This window comes from Bombyx mori, chromosome 12 (genome assembly GCF_030269925.1).
Source record: "Bombyx mori chromosome 12, ASM3026992v2".
Lineage (NCBI taxonomy): Eukaryota > Metazoa > Arthropoda > Insecta > Lepidoptera > Bombycidae > Bombyx > Bombyx mori.
Window position 1 is genome coordinate 12,852,170 of NC_085118.1, and position 22,713 is coordinate 12,874,882.

The 22,713-nt window shown below is 36.9% G+C and overlaps 1 protein-coding gene across 3 annotated transcripts; it reads right to left on the reverse strand.

The window, feature by feature from the left end:
* Positions 1-1,737: 1,737 nt before the first annotated feature.
* LOC105841681 (putative transporter SVOPL) lies at positions 1,738-20,764 on the reverse strand. Of its 3 annotated transcripts, none has more exons than XM_021348266.3 (11): positions 20,590-20,763; positions 17,699-17,743; positions 17,135-17,296; positions 16,276-16,435; positions 15,143-15,264; positions 14,705-14,814; positions 12,756-12,907; positions 9,854-9,977; positions 6,771-7,048; positions 5,508-5,635; positions 1,738-4,479 (listed from the first exon to the last, which is right to left on the reverse strand). In XM_021348266.3, the coding sequence occupies exons 3-11, from the start codon at positions 17,169-17,171 to the stop codon at positions 4,412-4,414; spliced, it is 1,179 nt and encodes a 392-aa protein (XP_021203941.1). In that variant the 5' UTR covers positions 17,172-17,296; positions 17,699-17,743; positions 20,590-20,763; the 3' UTR covers positions 1,738-4,411. The 3 variants fall into 3 exon arrangements, with proteins under 3 accessions (XP_021203941.1, XP_021203937.1, XP_021203939.1); XM_021348262.3 differs by having other exon boundaries at positions 17,695-17,743; XM_021348264.3 differs by lacking the exon at positions 5,508-5,635 and having other exon boundaries at positions 17,695-17,743; positions 20,590-20,764.
* Positions 20,765-22,713: the final 1,949 nt, after the last annotated feature.

Here is a 22,713-nt window from a genome sequence, read left to right on the forward strand (position 1 = left end):
TTTCCTATTACAAAAGACGGTTATATATTTAAGGATGAAAAATTAAGACCATAATACTACATATCATTATAATTAATTAAAACCACAATACTACATAACCCAAAAGAAGTTTCACTTCTTACACGTGCACCAAGTTTTTAACATTACCACTTTTTGTTGAGTTTTGATTTTTATTACACGATATAATTTCTTCACCGTGGAATCTATTCATTACTATGTGTGAAGTTTTTATTTGAATAGGAAAATAAGCCTAGGAGATTTCAACATCATAATCGATACGAGCATACTTGGAGCGTTATCCTTGAGGCCACGACGTCACGGTCAATTGAAAAAATCATTTCAGACTATTAAATGTTGGATAGTTTCAAAGAATCTTAATAAGACTTCATGTATTTTATAGTGTCAAAACCAAAATGAGTGTATAAATAAAATAGTTTTCTAAAATATATCTATATATTCTGTATTTGTTTTTCGTTTAATTACTTGTGATATTAATGTCTCAATAACGCAATATTGGATATAAGTTTTCAATTATTGTAACAAAGAAACCTCTTTAGGTCAGTCTGGATATTGCTATGTCAAATAATAGCTTATTGAAAGGAATTGTAATGAATTTTCCCAATACAACTAAATAGTCTTTTCATGTATTTGATGATCATAAAATAAATGGAATATTTTAGATAAATATGGATCGATACGCAGAAAATGATTTATTCAATAAGCATAAATACGCTCCAGCATTAATTGTTTTTCACCGAACACCGATACTCGATATGAAGAAAACAACATTATAAAATTGGATTATTTAATAAATACTAGAACGTCTAAGGTTTTGGTAAATCCGTTAAAGTGCCAGCGAAAAATTAGCTATAAATGAGAGTTTTTTTTCTGGTCGTCGACAAAATGAAAACATTTTTTTGGAACGAAGTTTCTTATGGGACGATGCGTAGGGGTACCCTAACAGGAAAAAAACGTCCGTAACGTAAGATTTTTATTAGTAATGCAAACAGTGTACGACTTAATTTTGTAATAACGTACAAAAATTCGTTTGTGCAATACACTAACTCTTATGCAAGCAACCGTGAATGAAATGTACCACAATAAGTTCGCACGTTACCGAATGACCGTGGATTGTTGCGAAACCTCCAGTTTTATTTTCTTTATACCTCGAATAGAACTTAAAATTAATATTTTCATAATAAGGAACTTCGTTCCTATCCGGTGTCCCACGACACCACACATCTTTTTTTTTAATCAAATATTAACAATCATTATAGAATCTTTTCACCGAGTGTCAGAATTCACTGATCGACATGGAAAGAAACAAACCAATTTACCTCTTCAAAATTTCTCGTGTAGGTTCTCATAATATGTATGAATTTAAAACTACTTTTATGGTAATTCTCTGGACAACTTTAGTTGTCCGTGACTACAAAAACTGTAAATAATTCCAAACGTCGGATGTAATATTATGACAGCAACAATGCGATATTAAATCGTAAAAACTAGTTTTCACGATTTGCGAAGAGCAAAGAAAAACCTATCTCTGAATGTACGAGTAGATAGATTTTAAAACAGCACCATCTGTTCTTGTAGGGTTACACTCTCACAATTGTTTTTTAATAGATGGTCCTGCCATCTGTCGCCCAACTTAAAAACTAATTAAAAGTGAAACTGGGTATTACAATGCCGCCTTGTAGTTCTTACAGCCGAATATAGATGGCACTAAAATCAATGTTCCGATTTTCTACTTCTGTATTTCCGCTTTTTATAGTAGCTCACATTTTGATTAATAGTAGATTAAAATAGATTGTATTGTGAGTATTTAATAGTGGATAGTTAATAAGCAGAAATAATAAAAGATGAAATTTTATAGGTAAGGTAATAAACATATTATTATAAATAAATACTATGCGTAGACTGAAAACCATTTTGTTTGAAATCAAAAGGGGGTACTTAAGTTTTCCAACTTAATAATAAATCATGAACAAACAAATTCGTAATGACATTTATGGAACAGTAAAATATTTGAACCTTTATTGCATTTTATGTTTTTAACCAATAACTAGTGGTCCCAAAGAAGTCGAAAATCGGCTATAATTATTAATTTAAATTATAAGTTTGAACACTATTGTCAAAAACTTTACTTCTATAATCACATATTTTGCCAGGGCTACACTATAGACAATTATTATTAAATACCAAAAATATTAATCTATTCTCGATTAGACCACAGAGCTTAGCAATAAACAAAAGAGTATAATATACCTAGTCAGGTCATAAGTACTGTCACACAGTAAAAACTTTTCTTTTAGAATGCTGGCCACAAAATTTTTTATTGAATTCGAATTTCGAATTGTTCATGAAAATAAAAATGTATACTTTTAGAATTTTACTCATTTTTAAATATGGAGTGGACGCTTAAAGAAGACCGTGTTGCAGTTATTGCGTTGCATCGTTGCGGTTACGCGCCAATTCAAATTTTTAACATACTGAAAATTTTGAATATAACCAAAAAAATCGTTTATCGTACCATCAAACGATACAATGAAGACTCTAGTGTAGATGACAGGTCAAGAAGTGGTCGCCCTCGGTCTGTTAGGACTCCAGCAGTGATAAAAGTTGTGAAGGCGCGAATTCAAAGAAATCCCAAACGTAAGCAGAAACTGTTGGCCCTTCAGATGGGGTTAAGCAGAACCACGGTGAAAAGGGTGTTAAATGAAGACTTAGGGCTTCGGGCATATCGAAGAAAAAATGTGTGCGTGTACTAGTGTACACACGTAAGAAGTGAAACTTCTTTATGGCCTTATTTTTCGAAAAATGATCTACATGCAACTTTCTAGAAATTGGTTAAATAAAGTTAAATTAGATAAAGTTTAAACAAAAGGATTTTATTATCATAGACATGAATACAAAAAAGTTAAATTAGATAAAGTTTAAACAAAAGGATTTTATTATCATAGACATGAATACAAAAAAGATGGCGCGTAACGGAAAAATGTGACGGTAAATTTTTTTCCAACGCCGATAAAGAAGTTTCACTTCAAAAACAGGACATCGTTTGAATGCTCGTCTAATGGACCTGAGACTGAAGAGATGCCGCGCTTTGTTGAAGTGGTACGCGGGAAAAAAATATCGGGAAATTCTTTTTTCGGATGAAAAATTTTTTACCGTAGAAGAGAGCTACAACAAACAAAATGATAAGGTGTACGCACACAGTAGTGAAGAAGCGAGCAACCGTATTCCGCGTGTCCAACGAGGTCATTTTCCATCCTCGCTCGTGGTATGGTTGGGAGTTTCTTATTGGGGCTTAACAGAGGTACATTTTTGTGAAAAAGGTGTAAAAACGAATGCAGTTGTGTATCAAAATACAGTCCTGACGAACCTTGTGGAACCTGTTTCTCATACCATGTTCAATAACAGGCACTGGGTATTCCAACAAGATTCGGCGCCAGCTCATAGAGCGAAGAGCACACAAGACTGGCTGGCGGCGCGTGAAATCGACTTCATCCGGCACGAAGACTGGCCCTCCTCCAGTCCAGATTTAAATCCGTTAGATTACAAGATATGGCAACATTTGGAGGAAAAGGCGTGTTCAAAGCCTCATCCCAATTTGGAGTCACTCAAGACATCCTTGATTAAGGCAGCCGCCGATATTGACATGGACCTCGTTCGTGCTGCGATAGACGACTGGCCGCGCAGATTGAAGGCCTGTATTCAAAATCACGGAGGTCATTTTGAATAAACTTTAGTGTCATAAGAATCTATGTTTTGTTAAGTTCATTTTGGTATATGAGTGGTTAAATAATGAATAAACTTGTTTCAATTATTTTACATTAAACATGTGACAGAATTTATGACCTGACTAGGTATATTATGTGTGTGTATGTCAAATACACGGTAGTGTGTGCAATGTTTTATTTATTGATTTAATGTATTTGTATGATTTTTTTTTGTTTTTGTTTTTTATTGCTTTTATTGCTTAGATGGGTGGACGAGCTCACAACCCACCTGGTCTATCTATCTATACATCCACAACGTAAATGCGCCACCCACCTTGAGATATAAGTTCTAAGGTCTCAGTACAGTTACAACGGCTGCCCCACCCTTCAAACCAAAACATATTACTGCTTCACGGCAGAAAGAGGCAGGGCGGTGGTACCTACCCGTGCGGACTCACAAGAGGTGCCACCAGTAATTACGCAAATTATAATTTTAATGAATAATTAATTAATGATTAATAATTAATGAATAATTTTAAAAATTTATTGGCATTCTGCACTCCTTCTCTATGTTCTTTATAGGTGTGGGAAATTTCATACTCCTCCGTCCGCGCAATTTTCGTAAAAAATGTACAAAGTTTTTGCTTCACGTATGATTTACTATGTATATAGGTACCCATTACGAGAAACTAGACTCCATTAATTAATTCGATTCGTTTTTTGTCGGACGGCAGAAACCAAGCGACCGCTATACCACCTGCAAAAACAAAAGTGTTTATTTAAAGAAGAAGCACGGGAATACGAAACAAGAACCCGTAATAATTAAATTTCCTCTTGTAACCGAGACAGGCAAAGTACGGTCTGTACGCAGTGCTCGCTACATCCCATTATCGCCACTAAGGAATCTGGAACCCGTTCAAAAGTACTAATGCTAATGCAATACTTCACTTATCTGAATTGGGCTGCGACTTTAGGCGGCAACCATAACCGTCCATAACAATTATAATTTACTAGCTGACCCGGCAGATTTCGTAGTGCCTCAATCGATAATTAAAGACCTAAACTTTTATATAGAATAAACTTAAAACAAACAAAAGGAATCCGTCCGACGGGGGACACGTCAAAGGGAAAACAAAATTGTTATTTTTATTTAATTCCGAGAATTTTTATATTTTTATACCTTTTAAACCTTCTCTGGACTTCCACAAATAATTCAAGACCAAAATTAGCCAAATCGGTCAAGCCGTTTTCATGTTATGTCGTGACAACGGAAAACGGGTTTCATTTTTATATAATATATAGTTTATTCAGCTTAAAAAATAAATAAAACTTAATTAGCAAACTGAACGAAGGAATTTACTTTATCTTTTTTTGCAACCAGTTCATATTGAAGCGAAGTTATAAAATTATTGTATTGTGTATTGCAAAAAAAAAACATATGTAAATGAATGACAGATAAGGAGCATGAATGAGTGAGAGAGGCAGAGGATGTCGCGTTAGAGAGTAAGAGAGACGGCGAATGAACGTTGGACACATCGTTTTATTTTATGCGAGAGGAGGAATGAGGTTATTTACCAGAAGCAACGGTAGACAGCGTAACTCCGAAGGCGAAACACTTGTATACTTTATTTCCTCGTAATAAGAAAGACGGAATTAAAATCGGGTGAAACAATCAACTGTTTCATTGGCCCAAATAGAATATAGGATCCCACACATATATACCAAGCTAGTAGCAAGCGTGTTAATAAGTGTATAATCTAATAAATTTTATATGAACAAGCTTACAGAGTACGAAAACGGCCCATCCAAAGAACGTCATGCTGCAATGGCTAACTATTGTGCCTCCAACAATGTTGACCCCGGCTAGGCACGTCATCCTTGCACACATCAAGCCAAGACTTGTACCTAGACCCCTGTTGATAAATGAGACCGTCAGCAGAAAAGTGGCTTAACCCACAATTTTTCATATTCGTGCTCATGTATTTACAACATAATAAATTTTGATGCAAAACTGGCCTATACCTAGTTTCAACCATAGATAACAGATGGCATTTTAAACATTATTTTTGCGCGTACTTTTTTTGCCTGCAAAGCAGTGGAAAAGTAAATTCTAGCCTCGTTATCTCCATACTAACTATGGTAAGTTTAAGCCACTTTTACGCTGACGGCCTCAAATGCATTTTGTTACTCCTAATGGAAAAATAGTTTAGCGCTCTCTGCACTTTCTAGTATAGTTTTTATAAAGACATTGCGAGCTTACGGTTTACCAGGTCTTAGGTCAGTGGTTATCTTATCATAACTAAGTTCTATTCTTCTAAAATGTAATGTAAATTATACGAAACTTCGGAAATAATATTACGATATTAAAAAACGCGTGATCATACCGTAGACGTTGTTTTAATTAAATTAACAACTGACAAAAAACGTAGAAGAAAATTAAAAAAAAAAATTATTAACATTTTTATAACTCCGATTTTTTATTATTATTCTTGTAGACAGATGACCAGACTGACAGTCAGTGGTTACCGTCGCCCATGGACGTCAGCAATGCCAGGGGCAGAGCCAAGCCGCTGCCTACCGTTAAGTACTCTCCACAAGCTTCGTTTGAAGAACGACATGTCATAAGGCTCGGGAAACACTGTGGAAGGGGAACTCATTCATAAACCAGATGCTACGTGGCAAAAAAGTTATTTGAAAAAGCACCGTGGAACGCACGCACGAGAAACGCACGAGCTTTCTAAAGTTAGATTCCTAAAATTAGAGTATTGTGGGTCTATCATTCCATTATTCGATATGCTTCAAATTTATAATAACAATCAATGTTGTTTTAAGTGTTATTCATCTATCAGCAATGCCTTAATAGAATTTACCGAATTATACTCCATACTGTGAATCAAGTCTAGAAGTATTTAAAGGAATGGCTATTGTTTAAAGTCGGGGACAATTCATTTTCATGGCACGTTTGAAAAATACGGCGCAGTAATGAAAAGGAAATAAATGTCAACATCATAAAAAAAAACTACACATCACTAGCAAATTTCAACTCACCTATAAGAAGTCGGATACAAATCAACGAAGTAAGAAGCTACGTTTCCCGTCAGTATACCAGAGAGCTGAATAAATATAAAGAGCATCATGCTCACTACAGGCTGGTGTATGATATCAACTAATACTGCACTTATCCCCGATATAGTAAGTGTCGAGAGCAAGACAATTTTCCTCCATTTAGCCAGTCTCGAGGTCAAGAAATTGACTAAAGTAAAGAAAACGCTGAAAGCCATGCCAGAATAGATGGTGTTGTTTGCCACTGTATCATCACAGATTACCTGGAAAGAAGAAATAAAACATAAGATTTTCCAAGAGAAAATTTAATTTACTGGTGGTAGGACCTCTTGTGAGTCCGCACGGGTAGGTACCACCACCCCGCATATTTCTGCCGTTAAGCAGTAACGTGTTTCGGTTTGAAGGGCGGGACAGCCGTTGTAACTATACTGAGACCTTAGAACTTATATCTCAAGGTGGGTGGCGCAGATTGTAGATGTCTACGGGCTCCAGTAACCACTTAACACCAGGTGGGCTGTGAGCTCGTCCACCCATCTAAGTAATAAAAAAAAATTAGGATTGATTCCTTTGATTGATAATTCCTTTAATTGATAGCTTTAGACGAATTTTTAGTTAGCCTTCTCGTATTGTATTAAATTGATTTTGGTAGATCCTCATAACAAATAGCAATATGGATAGCAAATTTGCACTTAGCTCGCCGATAACAGACGTGCGACAGCTTGGCCAATGTTTGTACCATTATTTAGTCTCAGTTATGGCAATGTTATATCAGATTTTTTTTGGTACCAATCGGGCGAACACGAAAATGCTTGACAAATTCTGTTGGATGTTGGCGTATGACATTCCTCTGGGTCGACCTGAGGGGAGGTGCAGAGGAGTCGTTTAGTGCGGTAGGGCCTTAAAGCTCCTTGGATCCGCGGTCTGCTCCCAAAATCACCAGATCGTCGAGTCCCACATACACATACCCCGCGGGCCCCCTTAGGCGCGGGGACGTCGTAGGAGGTTCGGCTCCGGCCCGAAAAAAAACGGCATTCGTCTTATTTGAGTTTAACAAACAAGGAGGGTTGGGCGACAGTCTGTCAAATCTATACTAACTAGAGGTCCCGCAGTAGTCGAAATTCGACTATAATTGGAATTGTAAGTTTGTACATTATTATGATTGTATTTTATACTTCTATAATCACAAATTTCGTCAAGACTACACTACAAAAAAATATTAATAAAGACAAACAATATTTAATCTATTCTCAATTTGACAACAGACGTCAAGAACAAAAGTTTGACAATAAATAGTATGCATGCGTGTGTGCGTCAAATACATGGTATGTAGTGTGTGTAATGTTTTCTTTATTGATTTAATGTATCTTTTATGCATTATTTTAAAAAAATATTAGCATTGTGCACTTCTTCTCTATATTCTCTTTAAGTGTGGAAAATTTCATACACCTCCGTCCGCGCAATTTTCGTAAAAAGGGATACAAAGTTTTTGCTTCACGTATTAATATATAAATAAATAAATCTACAGCGGTTTTTACGATGAACCATGCAAGCGATTGACTTGAAAGTTGATATCCATGTAGAAAATACATGTACTTAATAGATAGGCTAATATTTATATGAGTGTTGGACTCCCTGATAATAATGACAATAAATAATAATGTTAATTTTAAATGCCCAGCGAAGCGGTCGAGTACGGCTAGTATAATATAGCAACTTAAGTATTGGAGCTTAAAGTGTCTTAGGCGTAAATTTCGTCGTAAAGCATATAGACGAAGCTTAGGTCTTTAAGAACAGGTTCGCTCGTAAGTCGCTAGCTCCAAATGCTCTAGTTGCCGTTAATAGTGTGCCCGGAGCCTAACTTTTCCGGTCGCACAGAAAATTAATGGTTTGAATCGCCGAACTTCGGTTTGTTCGCGAACATTTATACAATCGAAAGTCGTTAGACTTATTCGAGTCAACTAGTCTTTACATTTAGAAGAGCCTATACTTTTTCAGTGAATTGTTATTAGTTTTCTTTTCTTGTTTCGAAATCCAAACTCGAGTCTCTAGTGAGTTATGTTGTCGGACAGTTGTGATCGCGGCCCCTCTAAAGATACTATTAGAAATATGCTTAATATACATTAAGACATTTCATTACTTACATATTATTATTATAATAGGTATGTATGGTACAATGCTTTTGTTATTACGACATCTGAAATATTTCTGATATTTTAATTTCATTTTTTTATTGCTTAGTTGGGTGGATGAGCTCACGGCCTGATGTTAAGTGGTTACCGGAGCCCATAGACATCTACAACGTAAATGCCGTCACCTACCTTGATATATAAGTTCTAAGGTCTCAGTATAGTTACAACGTCTGGCCCACCCTTCAAACCGAAGCGCATTACTGCTTCACGGCAGAAATAGGCGGGGTGGTGGTACCTACCCTTGCGGATTCACAAGAGGTCCTACCACCAGTAAAAATCTTCAGTCTTAAATTCTTAGTACAGCTTCTCGATATTTTTTACATAAAATATATTAAGTAGTGAGCGGCTGTCACAGAACACAAGATATTTTACAGATGCCTGAATCTCGTTAACGACATTTTCAATATAAGCTTACATGCTTACGCGCTTACATGCTTACATGCTTATAGGCTTACATGCTTACATGCTTATAGGCTTATAGGCTTATATGCTTATATATGCAAGTTCCGAACATTTGGACTGTCCGTCTACCACCATTGTCGTTACCCCAAAAATACATTACGTTATTTTAAAGTTGGAACTACTTTGACGGTAACGAAAACCAACTGATGCTAAGCTGAAGCCAAAGGAAAGAAAAGCGTGTGAATGACTCATCTGAGAATAAGTGACCACCGACGCCTGTGTACAACGTCAATGCCAGTTGCACAGGCAAACCGCTAATTAGCGTAATGAACTATCATTTTACTACTTCAATTTACACTTTAGGATATTTCTAATACAATTTTCCTCATCACGGACGACTTTAAAGTATGTACCGTTAGCAAAGTAGAAAAAATTAACATATAGACATGTCGAAAATTTCAAAGTAACAATACTTACGTCTTCAGATATCTCATTCGTAAGGTTTGATATGATTTTCTCGCAGAAGCCCGATTGAGTGTCGGACATTGATGAGTAGAATGAATTCACCATCGTTGGAAACCACATGAAGAAAACGTTGTTGCTAAAACAGAAAATTTGAAGAAACTTAATATGAACAAATAATAGTTTAAAAAAACTAACAAAATACGCTTTTATAGAAAATCCAACTAAAAAATAGAAAATAAATTTTAATAAATTTAAATTAAGAGATGTGTGTTGTCGTGGGAGACCGGATAGGAACGAAGTTCTTTATTATAAAAATATTAATTTTAAGTTCTATTCGAGGTATAAACAAAATAAAACTGGAGGTTTCGCAACAACCCACGGTCATTCGGTAACGTGCGAACTTATTATGGTACACTTCATTCACAGTTGTTTGCATAAGAGTTAGTGTTTTGCGCAAAGGAAAGCTCTAAGATCGTGGTCAATGAATGATAAAAAAATATGTTTTTTTTTTCGTTATTACAAAGTTAAGTCGTACACTGTGTGCATTACTAATAAAAATCTTACGTTACGGACGTTTTTTCCCGATAAGGATACCCCTCCGCATCGTCCCATAAGGAACTTCTTTCCAAAAACAGTGTAAGAAAAATGATTTTATTGTAAAAAAGCGTGGGGTGCTTTTCAGGATATTAGCAAAATAGCCCTTTTACTCATATTTGTTCATAAAATATTTATAACCACTGATATCATGCACCCTACACTTTTTTTAGCGGAAGCATCTGTCGAAATCTTTTGCGGTCTGCGGTTATGAACGGGAGGTTGTAGTTTTCGCCTGAACGACTCCGTCGCTGCAAAAGACCGGTGGTAGCAGTAGTCGCGATGATTTTCCTAGTCTCATCCTATCCAAATATGTATTTCTCAACTCTAATTCTATTTTAATGCCGTAATACGGCAGTAGGACAGCTGTTGGGCATAGCGATGTAATTGAGACTACAATTTGTCTCATACATACCTGACCGTTAGAGACATTTCTGTAACTTTTTACAGAATATATGAGTAGAGAAATATCAGACTTTATATAATAATAAACTTTCCTTACAACATTTATCATTCATATTCGAAGAGCTAACATAATAAAGTCTAGAATAAGATTTTACTCCATTACGAAAATTCTTGTTCGGAGAAACATTTACATATACGAGTTACAATGCTATTTTACCATAATACCTTTCAAAGAGTTGGCGAAGAAAATTGTAAAGGTAAAAAGGTTTTACTATACTTTACTTCTTGTTTAAATTTTCTTGTCTTATTTATGGATTTAAATTAAAATTTTAAGGGCAGAGGCATTGAACGTCATATAGTTTAATTAAACCTACTTTCACGTTAAAGTGGAACACACCTATAAAGTAGGATAAACCATAAAAAATGTTTTAATTATGCCTAAGACTCTCAAAAGTCGAGACCAACCCCATGTGGCGTCCACGGACTGTTGAGGCGGTTTACCCGGTCTTTGATGACTGGGTGAATCGTGGCGGAAGACGTCTTTCGTCTGGTGCAGGTGCTGACCGGCCCGGATGCTTCGGGAAGCTCCTGCACCGGATAGGAGCTGAGCCAACGACAAGGTGCCACCATTGTGGACTCGACCTGGACACGGCGGAACATACGCTCGCTGTATGCCCCACTTAGGAGGTGCAGCGCCGTGTCTTGGTCGCAAAGATAGGACCGGACTTGTCGCTGCCTGGCGATGCTTGGCGGCGACGAGTCTTGTTAGGTTGTGCTCGACTTTTGTGAGTGGATGGCAAAGCTCTCCTCACTACGCAAAAATCCACTACCGTCGAGCAGGGGGTCGGGACCGAGGTCCCATCCGTGACCCGGCCCCCTAATAGCTTCGGGCTCTACCCGCTTTATGTGGAGAGAGACCCAAATGTGGGCCAGCGTGCATTGCACGCTCGCCTGTAATAGACAGCCAAGTGATGGTAGACCGTGTTCCCCGACCGCTCCGGGCGAAGGTGGAGTGCGGCACCATCAAGGCGGGCTCTCGGTCTGTCCACCGAGGGAACCGGTGGTCGTGACTCAGGTGGCCGCCAGACCGGCGTCTGGGGGACGGCGGGATGGATGTAATATGCTCTACGTCAACTCTGTGTCGCCGTCTCAGTGGCCCTGACTGGGCTTCGCCCCGGTTCGGGGTAAGGCGTCGGCTGTGAGCGGCAGGAGTTTTTACTGAGGTTCAGCTCCCACATACCCACATATTCGCCGCGCGGGTGGGGATCCATTGATTTTCTTCTGTATATAAAAAAAAGACTCTCAAAAGACGAAGAAAATGCGATATCATAGAAAATTGGAACTCTATCGGCATTCATACAATATACTACAAAACTATTGACTTCACTCGTGAACTGTACCTGGACTCCGTGATCGAAACAACAATAGATACCGATACGGCAATCAACATCTGCAAGCGTGGAAAATTGGTAAAATAAATTTGTAGACACGGGAATAAAGGGTAAAATTAGCATTAATTACATGGCTGCCACTTGTAAGAAACCAGAGAAATATCGTTGCCGTTTTGCCATGATTTGCGTAAATCCTCAAATTCATGTATAATACGGAATATTCTAGAATACACCGGGGTTTGTAAACGCGCACTAGCCACTATCGCCCTGTCTATTTCTGCGGAGAAGCAGTCACGAATTCCAGCTTGAAGGATAGAACTGCTATGCAATTGAGATTTAGACCTTATTTCTCGAAGTGGATGCCGGTGTACATACGTCTGTACAATTTTTTTTTTGTTTTTCACGGCAGAAATAGGCAGGGCTGTGGTACCTATCCGCGCGGACTCACAAGTGGTCCTATCACCAGTACTATAAAAATAATAAAAATAATTTACCTCTCAACTTCAGAAGTAATAGGTACTCACGTGCTTAAGCAGACTGACATTAAGAAGAAAAGTTGGAGTGTCTTCAAAACTAAAGGAGGCTTGAATATCGGTATCGTCTGTGCTACAACCGAACTCCAGAAGGTTGGCTTCACCCTCAGCGCTACATGGTCGATTGTCATCAAAGATCTTAGCTAAAATAAACGCATATACCGTTAAATAAGGCGTATTTACCGTTAATAAATAATACCGTAAGGCGTATTTAAAACCAAGCTATTATGGCGCGAAACAGTGACGCGATTTAAAAAAGGAATAGCTACTCTAGGTCCCTACTTAGTTTTGTAACAACAAGATATCGGTTGGCAGCGGCTTGGCTCTGCCTCTGGCATTGCTGAAGTCCATGGGCGACGGCAACCACTCACCAACAGGTGGACTGTATGCTTGCCTACAAGGGCAATAAAAATAAAAATAAAAGAAATCGAAACTTCGAACAATTTTTTTACACAAAGAACGCGTACTAAATCGAGGTCTACCCGGCATTAATTAATAAATAAAGCACATAAACATAAGAGTCGCACAGCGGACAATGGAGAGAGCTATTATCGGTATATCTCTAAGGGACAAAATCCGGAACGAAGAAATTCGGCGGAGAACCAAAGTCGACGACATAGTTCTCAAAGTCAGCAGGCTAAAGTGGCAATGGGCCGGTCACGTCTGTCGAACCAACGACGCCAGGTGGGGGAGGAAAGTCCTCGAATGGAGGCCACGGATGAGTACCAGGACCGTGGGGCGTCCTCCAACCAGGTGGACTGACGACTTAGTGCGCACGGTGGGAAGTCGTTGGATGCAGGAAGGCGGAGGACCGCGTTCTGTGGAAGGCATTAGGGAAAGCCTATGTCCAGCAGTGGGCAGATAAAGGCTGATGATGATAATGATGATGATGATGATAAAAATTAAAAATTAAATTACACCACACACCTGCAATAGATAACGTTTATTTTAAAACAACGAATTATTCATAGTTGTCAGAGCTAAAACTGTAAATTGTACCTTTAAATTATAGCCTCGTTTCAAAATCATTTCTTAAGTGGAAACGAAATAGTTCGACACGTAATTCTGGTTCATTAAGTATGAAACTTCGTGGAGTGTCAACCTAAGTTTCTGAATTCAAGTCACTTGATATTAGTTACACTCAAGTTTTAAAACATTCGACTACAATCAGAATTACTTTTAATTCATCGCTTGTGTCGTAAACGTCGTAATTGGTGGGGTTTCATTTTCGTGGGGTGTATTTAAAAATATGTATTTTATAATTCCTTTGCTTTTAAATATGTAATATATATATATATATATATATATATATATATATAAATGAATTGCTGTTTGTTAGTCTCGCTAAAACTCGAGAACGGCTGGACCGATTTGGCTAATTTTGGTCTTGATCTTTTTGGGGAAGTCCAGAGAAGGTTTAAAAGTTATATAAATATGAAAATTCTCGGAATTGAATAAAAATAACAAATTTATTTTCCTTTTGATGTGTCGGACGGATTCCTTTTGTTTGTTGTAAGTTTATTTTACACAAAATCTTAGGTCTTTTATTTATCGATTGAGGCACTACGAAGTCTGCCGGGTCAGCTAGTGTATAATGAAAATATGTTTCGCGTAAAATGTGTACACGTAAAGTATGCGACGAGTCCGTACAAAAAGCAAGCTTAATAAGTCGTCGTGATTCTTTAGGCCACAAGAAGTCCTGTGTATTCATTATAGGAGATGCGATTCCTGCGGGTAGGAGGTACCAATTTTCCTAGTAAGATAAGTATTTAATTCATACTGTTTTCCACGATTAAGAAAAAACGGAGTGGTGTTAGAGAAGTAGACCTGAAGTTTCAAAAGTGAGGGTATTTACTCTTAACACTAGGTGATTCGTTAGGTCATTCACCCGGTTACGTCATAAACAATTAAAAAGCGAACAGCATCATCACAGCCCCTACCGCCAGCATCAACGCCATGACCAAAGCAAGCAGTCGCCATGGACGGTACGTGGTGGAAAGCCACGGAATGGCGATGTTAAATTCCAGACGAAGAATACCGTAGGCTAAAGCTGCAATAGAAAAATTCCATCAAAAGTTTTACAATAATTTTGCTGAAAAAGTTGCGATGAGTAGAGTAGCTAAATTTCACATTTAAAACAAAATTGGGGTTGTAGTCAGACCAATTAATGTACTGATAATTTACAGTTATTTATCTGATAATACGATAACATATGTATATATAAGAAGTTGAATGTGTTAGCCCAACCTCCTCCGGCTAGTTCTAATAACGGCCAAGATAGCTTCCACTTTCAGAATATTTCGTATGACGTGTCACTGAACAAAATTAATATCTGTTTAGATTTATTAACATTTCGAAGCAATAAAATGAAAATCTACCGTAGCATGTAAAATCAGAGGCAAGGTTGAAACTGTTCATAATGAAGATGTATTTGTTCCTGTGTCTGCTTCCGGTGCATTCCCCGAGATATGTTATAGTAAGAGTTATGGATGCAGTTGAGCTGGAAAAGAAAACAGATTCTGATAGCGTTGGGAAAATATTTGAAACTGTTATGCAAAATCATTTGGTTGCAAGTCTTAATGGGACATTTAAAAACAAGTTTTACTTAAGAGAAATTTTAATATAATGTGAAGTTAATTGTATTTGTATGTCATGTGTTAATTGTATTGTCAAGTATTGTAGTGATACTTTTATTTCGAGGTAATAATTCCGATCAAATCCTGCTAGTGTGTTGCAGGAAAAATAATGAGTTAAATAAAAACACATATTTTTTTTATTGAACAATTACTAAGCTATATCTCAAAAGTGCATATTTGTGTGCATCTATTGAGTTACATAATATGTCGACTTAGTAATTATTCATGAAAAATAATTATCAATCGTTACACAATTAGTATTTCAAGAGCAAGATAGAGGGCAAACGTCCCAGAGGGCGCAGTCCCACGATATGATCGGACCAAATTCGGTCTTGTTTAGACATTAAATTCCTCGATGCTTTCCACGAGGCCAAGGATCGCAACGGATGGAGAGCAATCGTACAAAAAAGACTGATGCAGCGTGGAAGTAACGACCCTCATGAGTAATGAGGAGAATGACGCAAGGAGGAAGACACCAATTATCGAGCGGCAGCTTTTATTTAGCTGATGGATGAACGAAGATAGCATAAAGACTTTCTGGATGGATGGATGAACTCTACACGCCCCAGTGACTAAGCAATCAAAAGAAGTTTAATATCGAAATAATAATAATTGTACGTATGCGCAATTGCCTAAAGCAAAATTGGGTTTGAAGGGCGGGCCAGCCGTTGTAACTATACTGAGATTTTAGAGCTTATATCTCAAGGTGGGTGGCGCATTTACGTTGTAGAGGTCTATTGGCTCCAGTAACCACTTAACACCAGGTGGGCTGTGAGCTCGTCCACACATATAAGCAAAAAAAGTCAATAATCAGAAATTTAAATGAAAGCGGAAAAATTTCGTAATTACTTTATTTAATATACTAAAAAACTCACAAACTGCATCCAATTAGTTTTAAAATAAGCATCATTTCAAATGATGATGAAAAACTGGTAACAATAGCTAAAGCTGATCCTACTATTGTAGATACGATTATTGCTTTTCGTCGGCCCTGGGTATCTGCGTAGTAGCCCCAAGGTAATGCTGACAAGTAACCTAAAAGTGAAAATGTGGATTAAAGTGTAAAAAGAAAGTATGCTATTTGCACACATAAACAGATGCCACGAAACATTCGAAACAGATATTAAATGTACATAAATGTATTTACAGATAAAAGTAAAATTTAAATTTGTCTACTTCTAGGTGACATTTTTTTTATTGTGGCGTAGCGGTGCAAAATTGCTCCTGTGCGTCGCTCCGGGATTTTCCCTGGGATGAGATCCTTATCATCAAGACGGGTACCGGCGAAGGCAGGACTTTCGGCGCGCACTGCGGTACTATAGGTTTCGCGTAGCCGGTGTGGTGGAGCTCGATGGGGCTTAGTCGGTAGTCAGTTCTGCGGGGCAAATGCCTCCCGCACCATTTTCAAGGCGTGGTCTGCTGTGCGAAATTAGGGGAGATGGAGGACCGCAGTCCTTCTCTTCTCCCCCTCTTCCTCTCTAGAGGCGTCGGAGTCCCACATAACCCAGTCCGTTACCCCCCTCGACCAGGTATCCGTAAATATCCGTAATACCTAAGCGTTAAAAAAAAACAGGTGCAATTTTTGTTACGCTTGCATGAAACCGAATTATTCAATTCATAGAAGTATTTGAAATCTTCAATACCTTAAATGATCATTCCGTTCTGTTACATTCCAATAGGTATTATCAATAAATTGCCTATAGAATCAAGCAGTTAATAAATGATAAGACTTACCAGCAAAAGGAACTGAAGTTAACATACCAATCTCCATCAAGTCAAGTTTCAAATCGCAACTAGCCGCTGGTACTAGCACACAAAACCCAAGTAGATCTAAGACGGCTGCCAAATGTACTGTACTGCTCACAATCAATATTAGCACATTGTGTCGGCTGTGACCTAGAGGAGAATTATTTTTTTTTTTAATTTTACCACAGTGCCAATCGTGACTTTTGATAAATTTCAATAAAGAAACCAAGTTAAGTACTTTCTTGTTAAAATAATATAAAATAAAATATAAAAGATGGGATTATCAATCTTATATTCAATATCAAACGTCACGCTTCGACGCTCGTGACTATAAAAACTGAAGTGTTCGATTTTTTTTTATTGCTTAAATGGGTGGACGAGCTCAAAGCCCACCTTTCTAACCAAAAAAACGCGAGATGCGAGAAATTTTAAGTTGAAAACCATGAGGTTGTTGAATTAACAAACAAAATTTGATCTGCCATTTAATTCAAAAGAATTTCAAGTTGGTTCTAGGTTATGAGTTTAGGTAAAATTTCAAATTTAGCTACCGACTAGATCAAGCGCTTCCTCCAATTGCACCTCCATTTGAGCTTATATCTGAAAATCGTTACAATAACATAATAAATAGAAACAATAAATGTCGACACGTTGAATATGACCCATTGAGTATACAGAAGGCAACAGAGCACATACATATTATATGCTCTGGTGGTAGGACCTCTTGTGTGTCTGCACGGGTAGGTGCTACCACCCTGCCAATTTCTGCTGTGAAGCAGTAATGCGTTTCGGTTTGAAGGGTGGGGCAGCCGTTGTAACTATACTGAGACCTTAGAACTTATATTTCAAGGTGGGTGGCTCATTTATGTTATAGATATGCATGGCGTGCATTACTAATAAAATTCTTACGTTACGGACGTTTTTACCCGACTAGGGTACCCCTCCGCATCGTCCCATAAGGAACTTCGCTCCAAAAATAAATACGCGCACATCGTAACTTCACACCCTAATAGATATTATATTTTAGTATTTTGTTGAGTTTTTTCGAGACAAAGACAAAATCATTACTACTTTTACGATAATGATACTGATGGCCAAACCAAATTCAAATAGAAAAATAAATGAGAATGTTATAACTCATTGTACAAGCCATTTTTTATCCAAAAAGTAAAATATGCAAGACGTGTGTAAATTTATTTATAGTTACAAAAAAAAAAAACCTAATTTACTCTCGCCGGTTCTGTGCCGACTAAATCAATTTTTGCTTTCTTGATAGTGATAAACCACACAATTTGAATTTCAGCCTATTTTCACGATAACGTCCTTATAAATCGATTTCGTTCTTTAAGATCGTAAATCAGGAGCAGGCTGGTCTTTTCGTTTCTTCTGACTTAATATGTATGTTAATAAGAGGTCACGACCTTCCAACGACTTCTCTAATTGTCTATAAGGGAACATTTATTGCGGTCACGTTTTAAATTTCTAAAAGTCTACTGGACTAGATTATCTGCTGGTGGAGTATATTTTAGTAAAAGATGATTATTCTACGTGTGTCGTAAATGAAGAACAAATCTTTTTATTTTTATTATTGTGAGATATTACATTGCGACAACCGTTATACATGATTAACATATACATTAGCAAATGCTCACGATTGACTTCCACGGTGAAGGAATAATATCGTGTAATAAAAATCAACACCCGCAAAATTATAATTTGCGTAATTACTGGTGGCAGGGCCTCTTGTGAGTCCGCACGGGTAGGTACCACCGCCCTGCCTATTTCTGCCGTGTAGCAGTAATGCGTTTCGGTTTGAAGGATGGGGCAGCCGTTGTAATTATCCTGAGACCTTAGAACTTAAATATCAAGGTGGGTAGCGCATTTACGTTGTAGATGCCAATGGGCTCCAGAAAACACTTTACTCGAAGTAGACCGTGAGCTCATTCATTCGTCTACCTAAAAATAAAAAAGGAATTCAAAAATATTAGATTCAAAACTATAAATTGTTTCCGAAGACAGCTCTATAAAAACAAATTTGACGATACATTTAGAAATGAACTTGTAAATAAGTCACGTTTGAAGAGATTTATACAATGCAAACCTCTTATGTAAATCTTCGTAACCAACCGTTTTTTTTTGAATACATTGTAATTTGTCTTTGTGTGTCCGTGTTTCAAGGTTAGTTAGGGCATTCAAGTGATGATCTTAATACACTAATATTCACTTATAACTAAAGTAGCTTCATTGTTTTTTTATTGCTTAAACCTGGTATTAACTGGTTACCGGAGCCCATAGAAATCAACAATGTAAACGCATTGACTTTGATACATGAGTACTAAGTCTCAGTTCTTTATATAGTAAATGGCTACCTTCAAAACACGACGCATTGGTACTTCGTGGCAGGAATAAGCAGTGCGATAATACCTGCCTATGACATAAGACCTACTTATGCTGATAACCTTGAGAGGCAATTTCAGCTTCTCCTTGACGTGTAAGTGACCTCACAGGGCTCAACCCGGGAGTGTTGCTAACACTGGCCCTAGCCAGAGCAGTGTTTCGCAGAATCTACCACCGGATCGGAAACGCGACCCACTGAGAAGATCCATAAGACTTACCCTACCACGAGTAATTGTGCAGATTATAACTTTTGCGGGTTTGGTTTTTATTACACGACTAGCTGACCCGGCAGAATTCGTAGTGCCTCAATCGATAAATAAAATACCTAAACTTTTCTATAAAATAAACTTAAAACAAACAAAAAGAATCCGTCCGACGGGAGACACATCAAAGGAAAACAAAATTGTTATTTTTATTTAATTCCGAGCATTTTCTTAATTATATCTACCTTTTAAACCCTCTCTGGACTTCCACAAATAATTCAAGACCAAAATTAGCCAAATCGGTCCAGTCGTTCTCGAGGGTTAGCGAGACTAACAAACAGCAATTAATTTTTATATTTATAGATTTCATGTTTTCATCGCGGAAGACATACGTGAAATATTAAGTATGTAAGTATTAGAAGAATTGTTACGTGCCTGCGGGATTCAAACACCGACGCACTCATGTCAGTTGATACGAATGCACTGCGCGTCATATATAGGTTAGTTTACCACATAATGGCATTATGAAAAGTCGTTCAAGGAAGTATTTATATAAAGGAAGTTCTTAAAATATTGCATATAATTTTACAGCACCTATTACGACAATATGTTTGTTAAGGTTTTGATGATGCATTACGCTTATCTTAAGTACGTGATTAACAATTCAGAACTTAAGTTGTCTCCTTAAGAATCATACGGTTTTATATATTAATAATAATGTTTTCACGATTTCTCCAAGATAGAAGATTTAAATTTTACAAGAAAATTTTACATTCATTAATAATGTGGCGAATCGAAATATTCGGCGTGTTTCTATTACATAATAATGGTGATATGAGTACGTACCTTGTATGAAAAATATCAGTTCTGTTCTCAGAGACAGCTTAAAGAAACGATAATTTACAATTACACAATCCACTGTTCTTTTAGTATATTCATGTAATTATTTTGTTATGTTGTTTTTCTCTGATTTTTGTTTGTGTGTTGTCACAACTCGAGTGTATCGTGAAATGAAAACTGAGGACATGTAAAGTGGACGAACTAAAAGGAGGACAAGTGAATTTCAATTTAAAAAATTAAAATACTTATCTCTTCGCTACGGTGTCTTGGATAAATAATTCTAATTTTTTTTTTTTATTGCTTATATTGGTGGACGAGCTCACACCCTACCTGGTGTTAAGAGGTTACTGGAGCCCATAGACATCTACAACGTAAATACGCCACCCACTTTGAGATATGAGTTCTAAGGTACTATATAGTTACAACGGCTGCCCCACCCTTCAAACCGAAAGGCATTACTGCTTCACGGCAGAAATAGGCAGGGTGGTGGTACCTACCCGCGCGGACTCACAAGAAGTCCTGCCACCAGTAAATGTCATTCTAATTAGTAAACGTAATATTAATATATAATAATGATAGTACATAATAATGCAATAGTAAACTAGACCAGACTTTATATGACAGACGGTTTGAAGTTCAATTAACACCAAACGAAAGTTGTTTTTCGAAAGAAAAATCGCATGAGCTTCTTCTAAAGCCGGCTTACACTCAAGTACAACAATTACGATTCTAAATATTTGATAGAAATTCGTTTGTAACGTAATAGGCCCGAGGCTCTAAAGATTGCGCTTTCCAATTTTTAAGTTCAAAGAGATCGGATTCTTTCTTTTGAGAGAATAATTTGTCTTGAAATTGGTTTTCTACAAAATATTTTACATTACCGTTTAGTTTTAAGCCTTTTAGTATTATTTTGACAATTATATTATATTTCATTACAAGTACTGTGCTTGTTCGCACAAAATAATTTTACAAAGGGTATTGTAATTTTTGCATCGTCCCTTCAACAAACAAACCAGACGGTCAAGTGGAATTCAGTCAAAGACTCTGTTAGTGACGTTCTTCTCTTCTAAATCTAAATTAAGACGATGCATCTCAATTAGTATACTGCTGAGTATCAATTCAATTCGTTCTTACGTTAAAACTAGACCTACAAATAGATTTTGAAATAGTTCTTTTTTAGAACTTTCTTGTTATCATTCGATTAGGTGATATACTCAATAGTATGGTGCAACTGCTTATATATCAGTTCGCACGAATACTTTGTATCAGAACAGGTACTGGATGGAACAGTAGTGGTCGGTACGAACAATAGCTTACCAGTATAAGCAAGCGCTTTACCAATGAGATTAGAAGAGGGTTATTGAGGAAATATTGCTACTCCGGGTAGTTTAATTACCTATATTTAACACCAGCATTGTTGAACGTCCCTTTAAAAAAATCTTTTTTGTTATTAAATTCTAATTAATTTACATAAAGGACCGGTTTTGATTCGACTTAATTACTAAATTACTATGGATGAGATTATCTTCTGTCTCCTGTTCTGCTGTAACTACATTAGTTACAGCAGAACAGGAGACAGAAGCCGTAAACTCTATTTGTCCTGTAAATAGTCCGGACAGTATTATAAGCGTAGGATCGTCTGATCTTAAATGAGACTATCGTAAGCTATGTAGTTAGTATAAAGTTTTAACTATAAGTATAGTTTAACGGCCGTATGGTGTAGTGGTAAGTGACATAGTCACTACACAAGGGTCGCGGGTTCGAATCCCGCCAAGGGAAGATATTTATATGATAAATATAAAATGACTTTTCCAGGGTTCTGGATGTATATTAAATATATGTATGTGTATAATAAAAATCTTACCTTTATTTCCGTTATCTGGTACCTGTAACACAAGTTCTTTACGAACTTATCACGGGACCAGTTAACGTGGCGTGATTGTTAGTAAATATTTATTTATTATAGTATAAAGTTTGTTCAATTACAGTAATTAGACCATGTAGGGTATTAGAGTAGTAGATAATTTATATTGAAATAATAATAAAAAACCATCACTATAGTTGAAGAATTTATATCGCACGAAAGAGCAAATCGTTTTGTCTTAAGTGGTTGAGACTGTGGATAATTTA

Coding starts and splice junctions, on each gene's coding strand:
- LOC105841681 (XM_021348262.3), bottom strand. CDS start 17,731: ATGGAGGTGCAATTGGAGGAAGCGCTTGATCTAGTCG. Junction 9,978..12,755: donor ATGTCAGTCTGCTTAAGCAC/GTGAGTACCTAT, acceptor TTTCTGTTTTAG/CAACAACGTTTTCTTCATGT. Junction 5,636..6,770: donor TTGTATCCGACTTCTTATAG/GTGAGTTGAAAT, acceptor ATTTATCAACAG/GGGTCTAGGTACAAGTCTTG.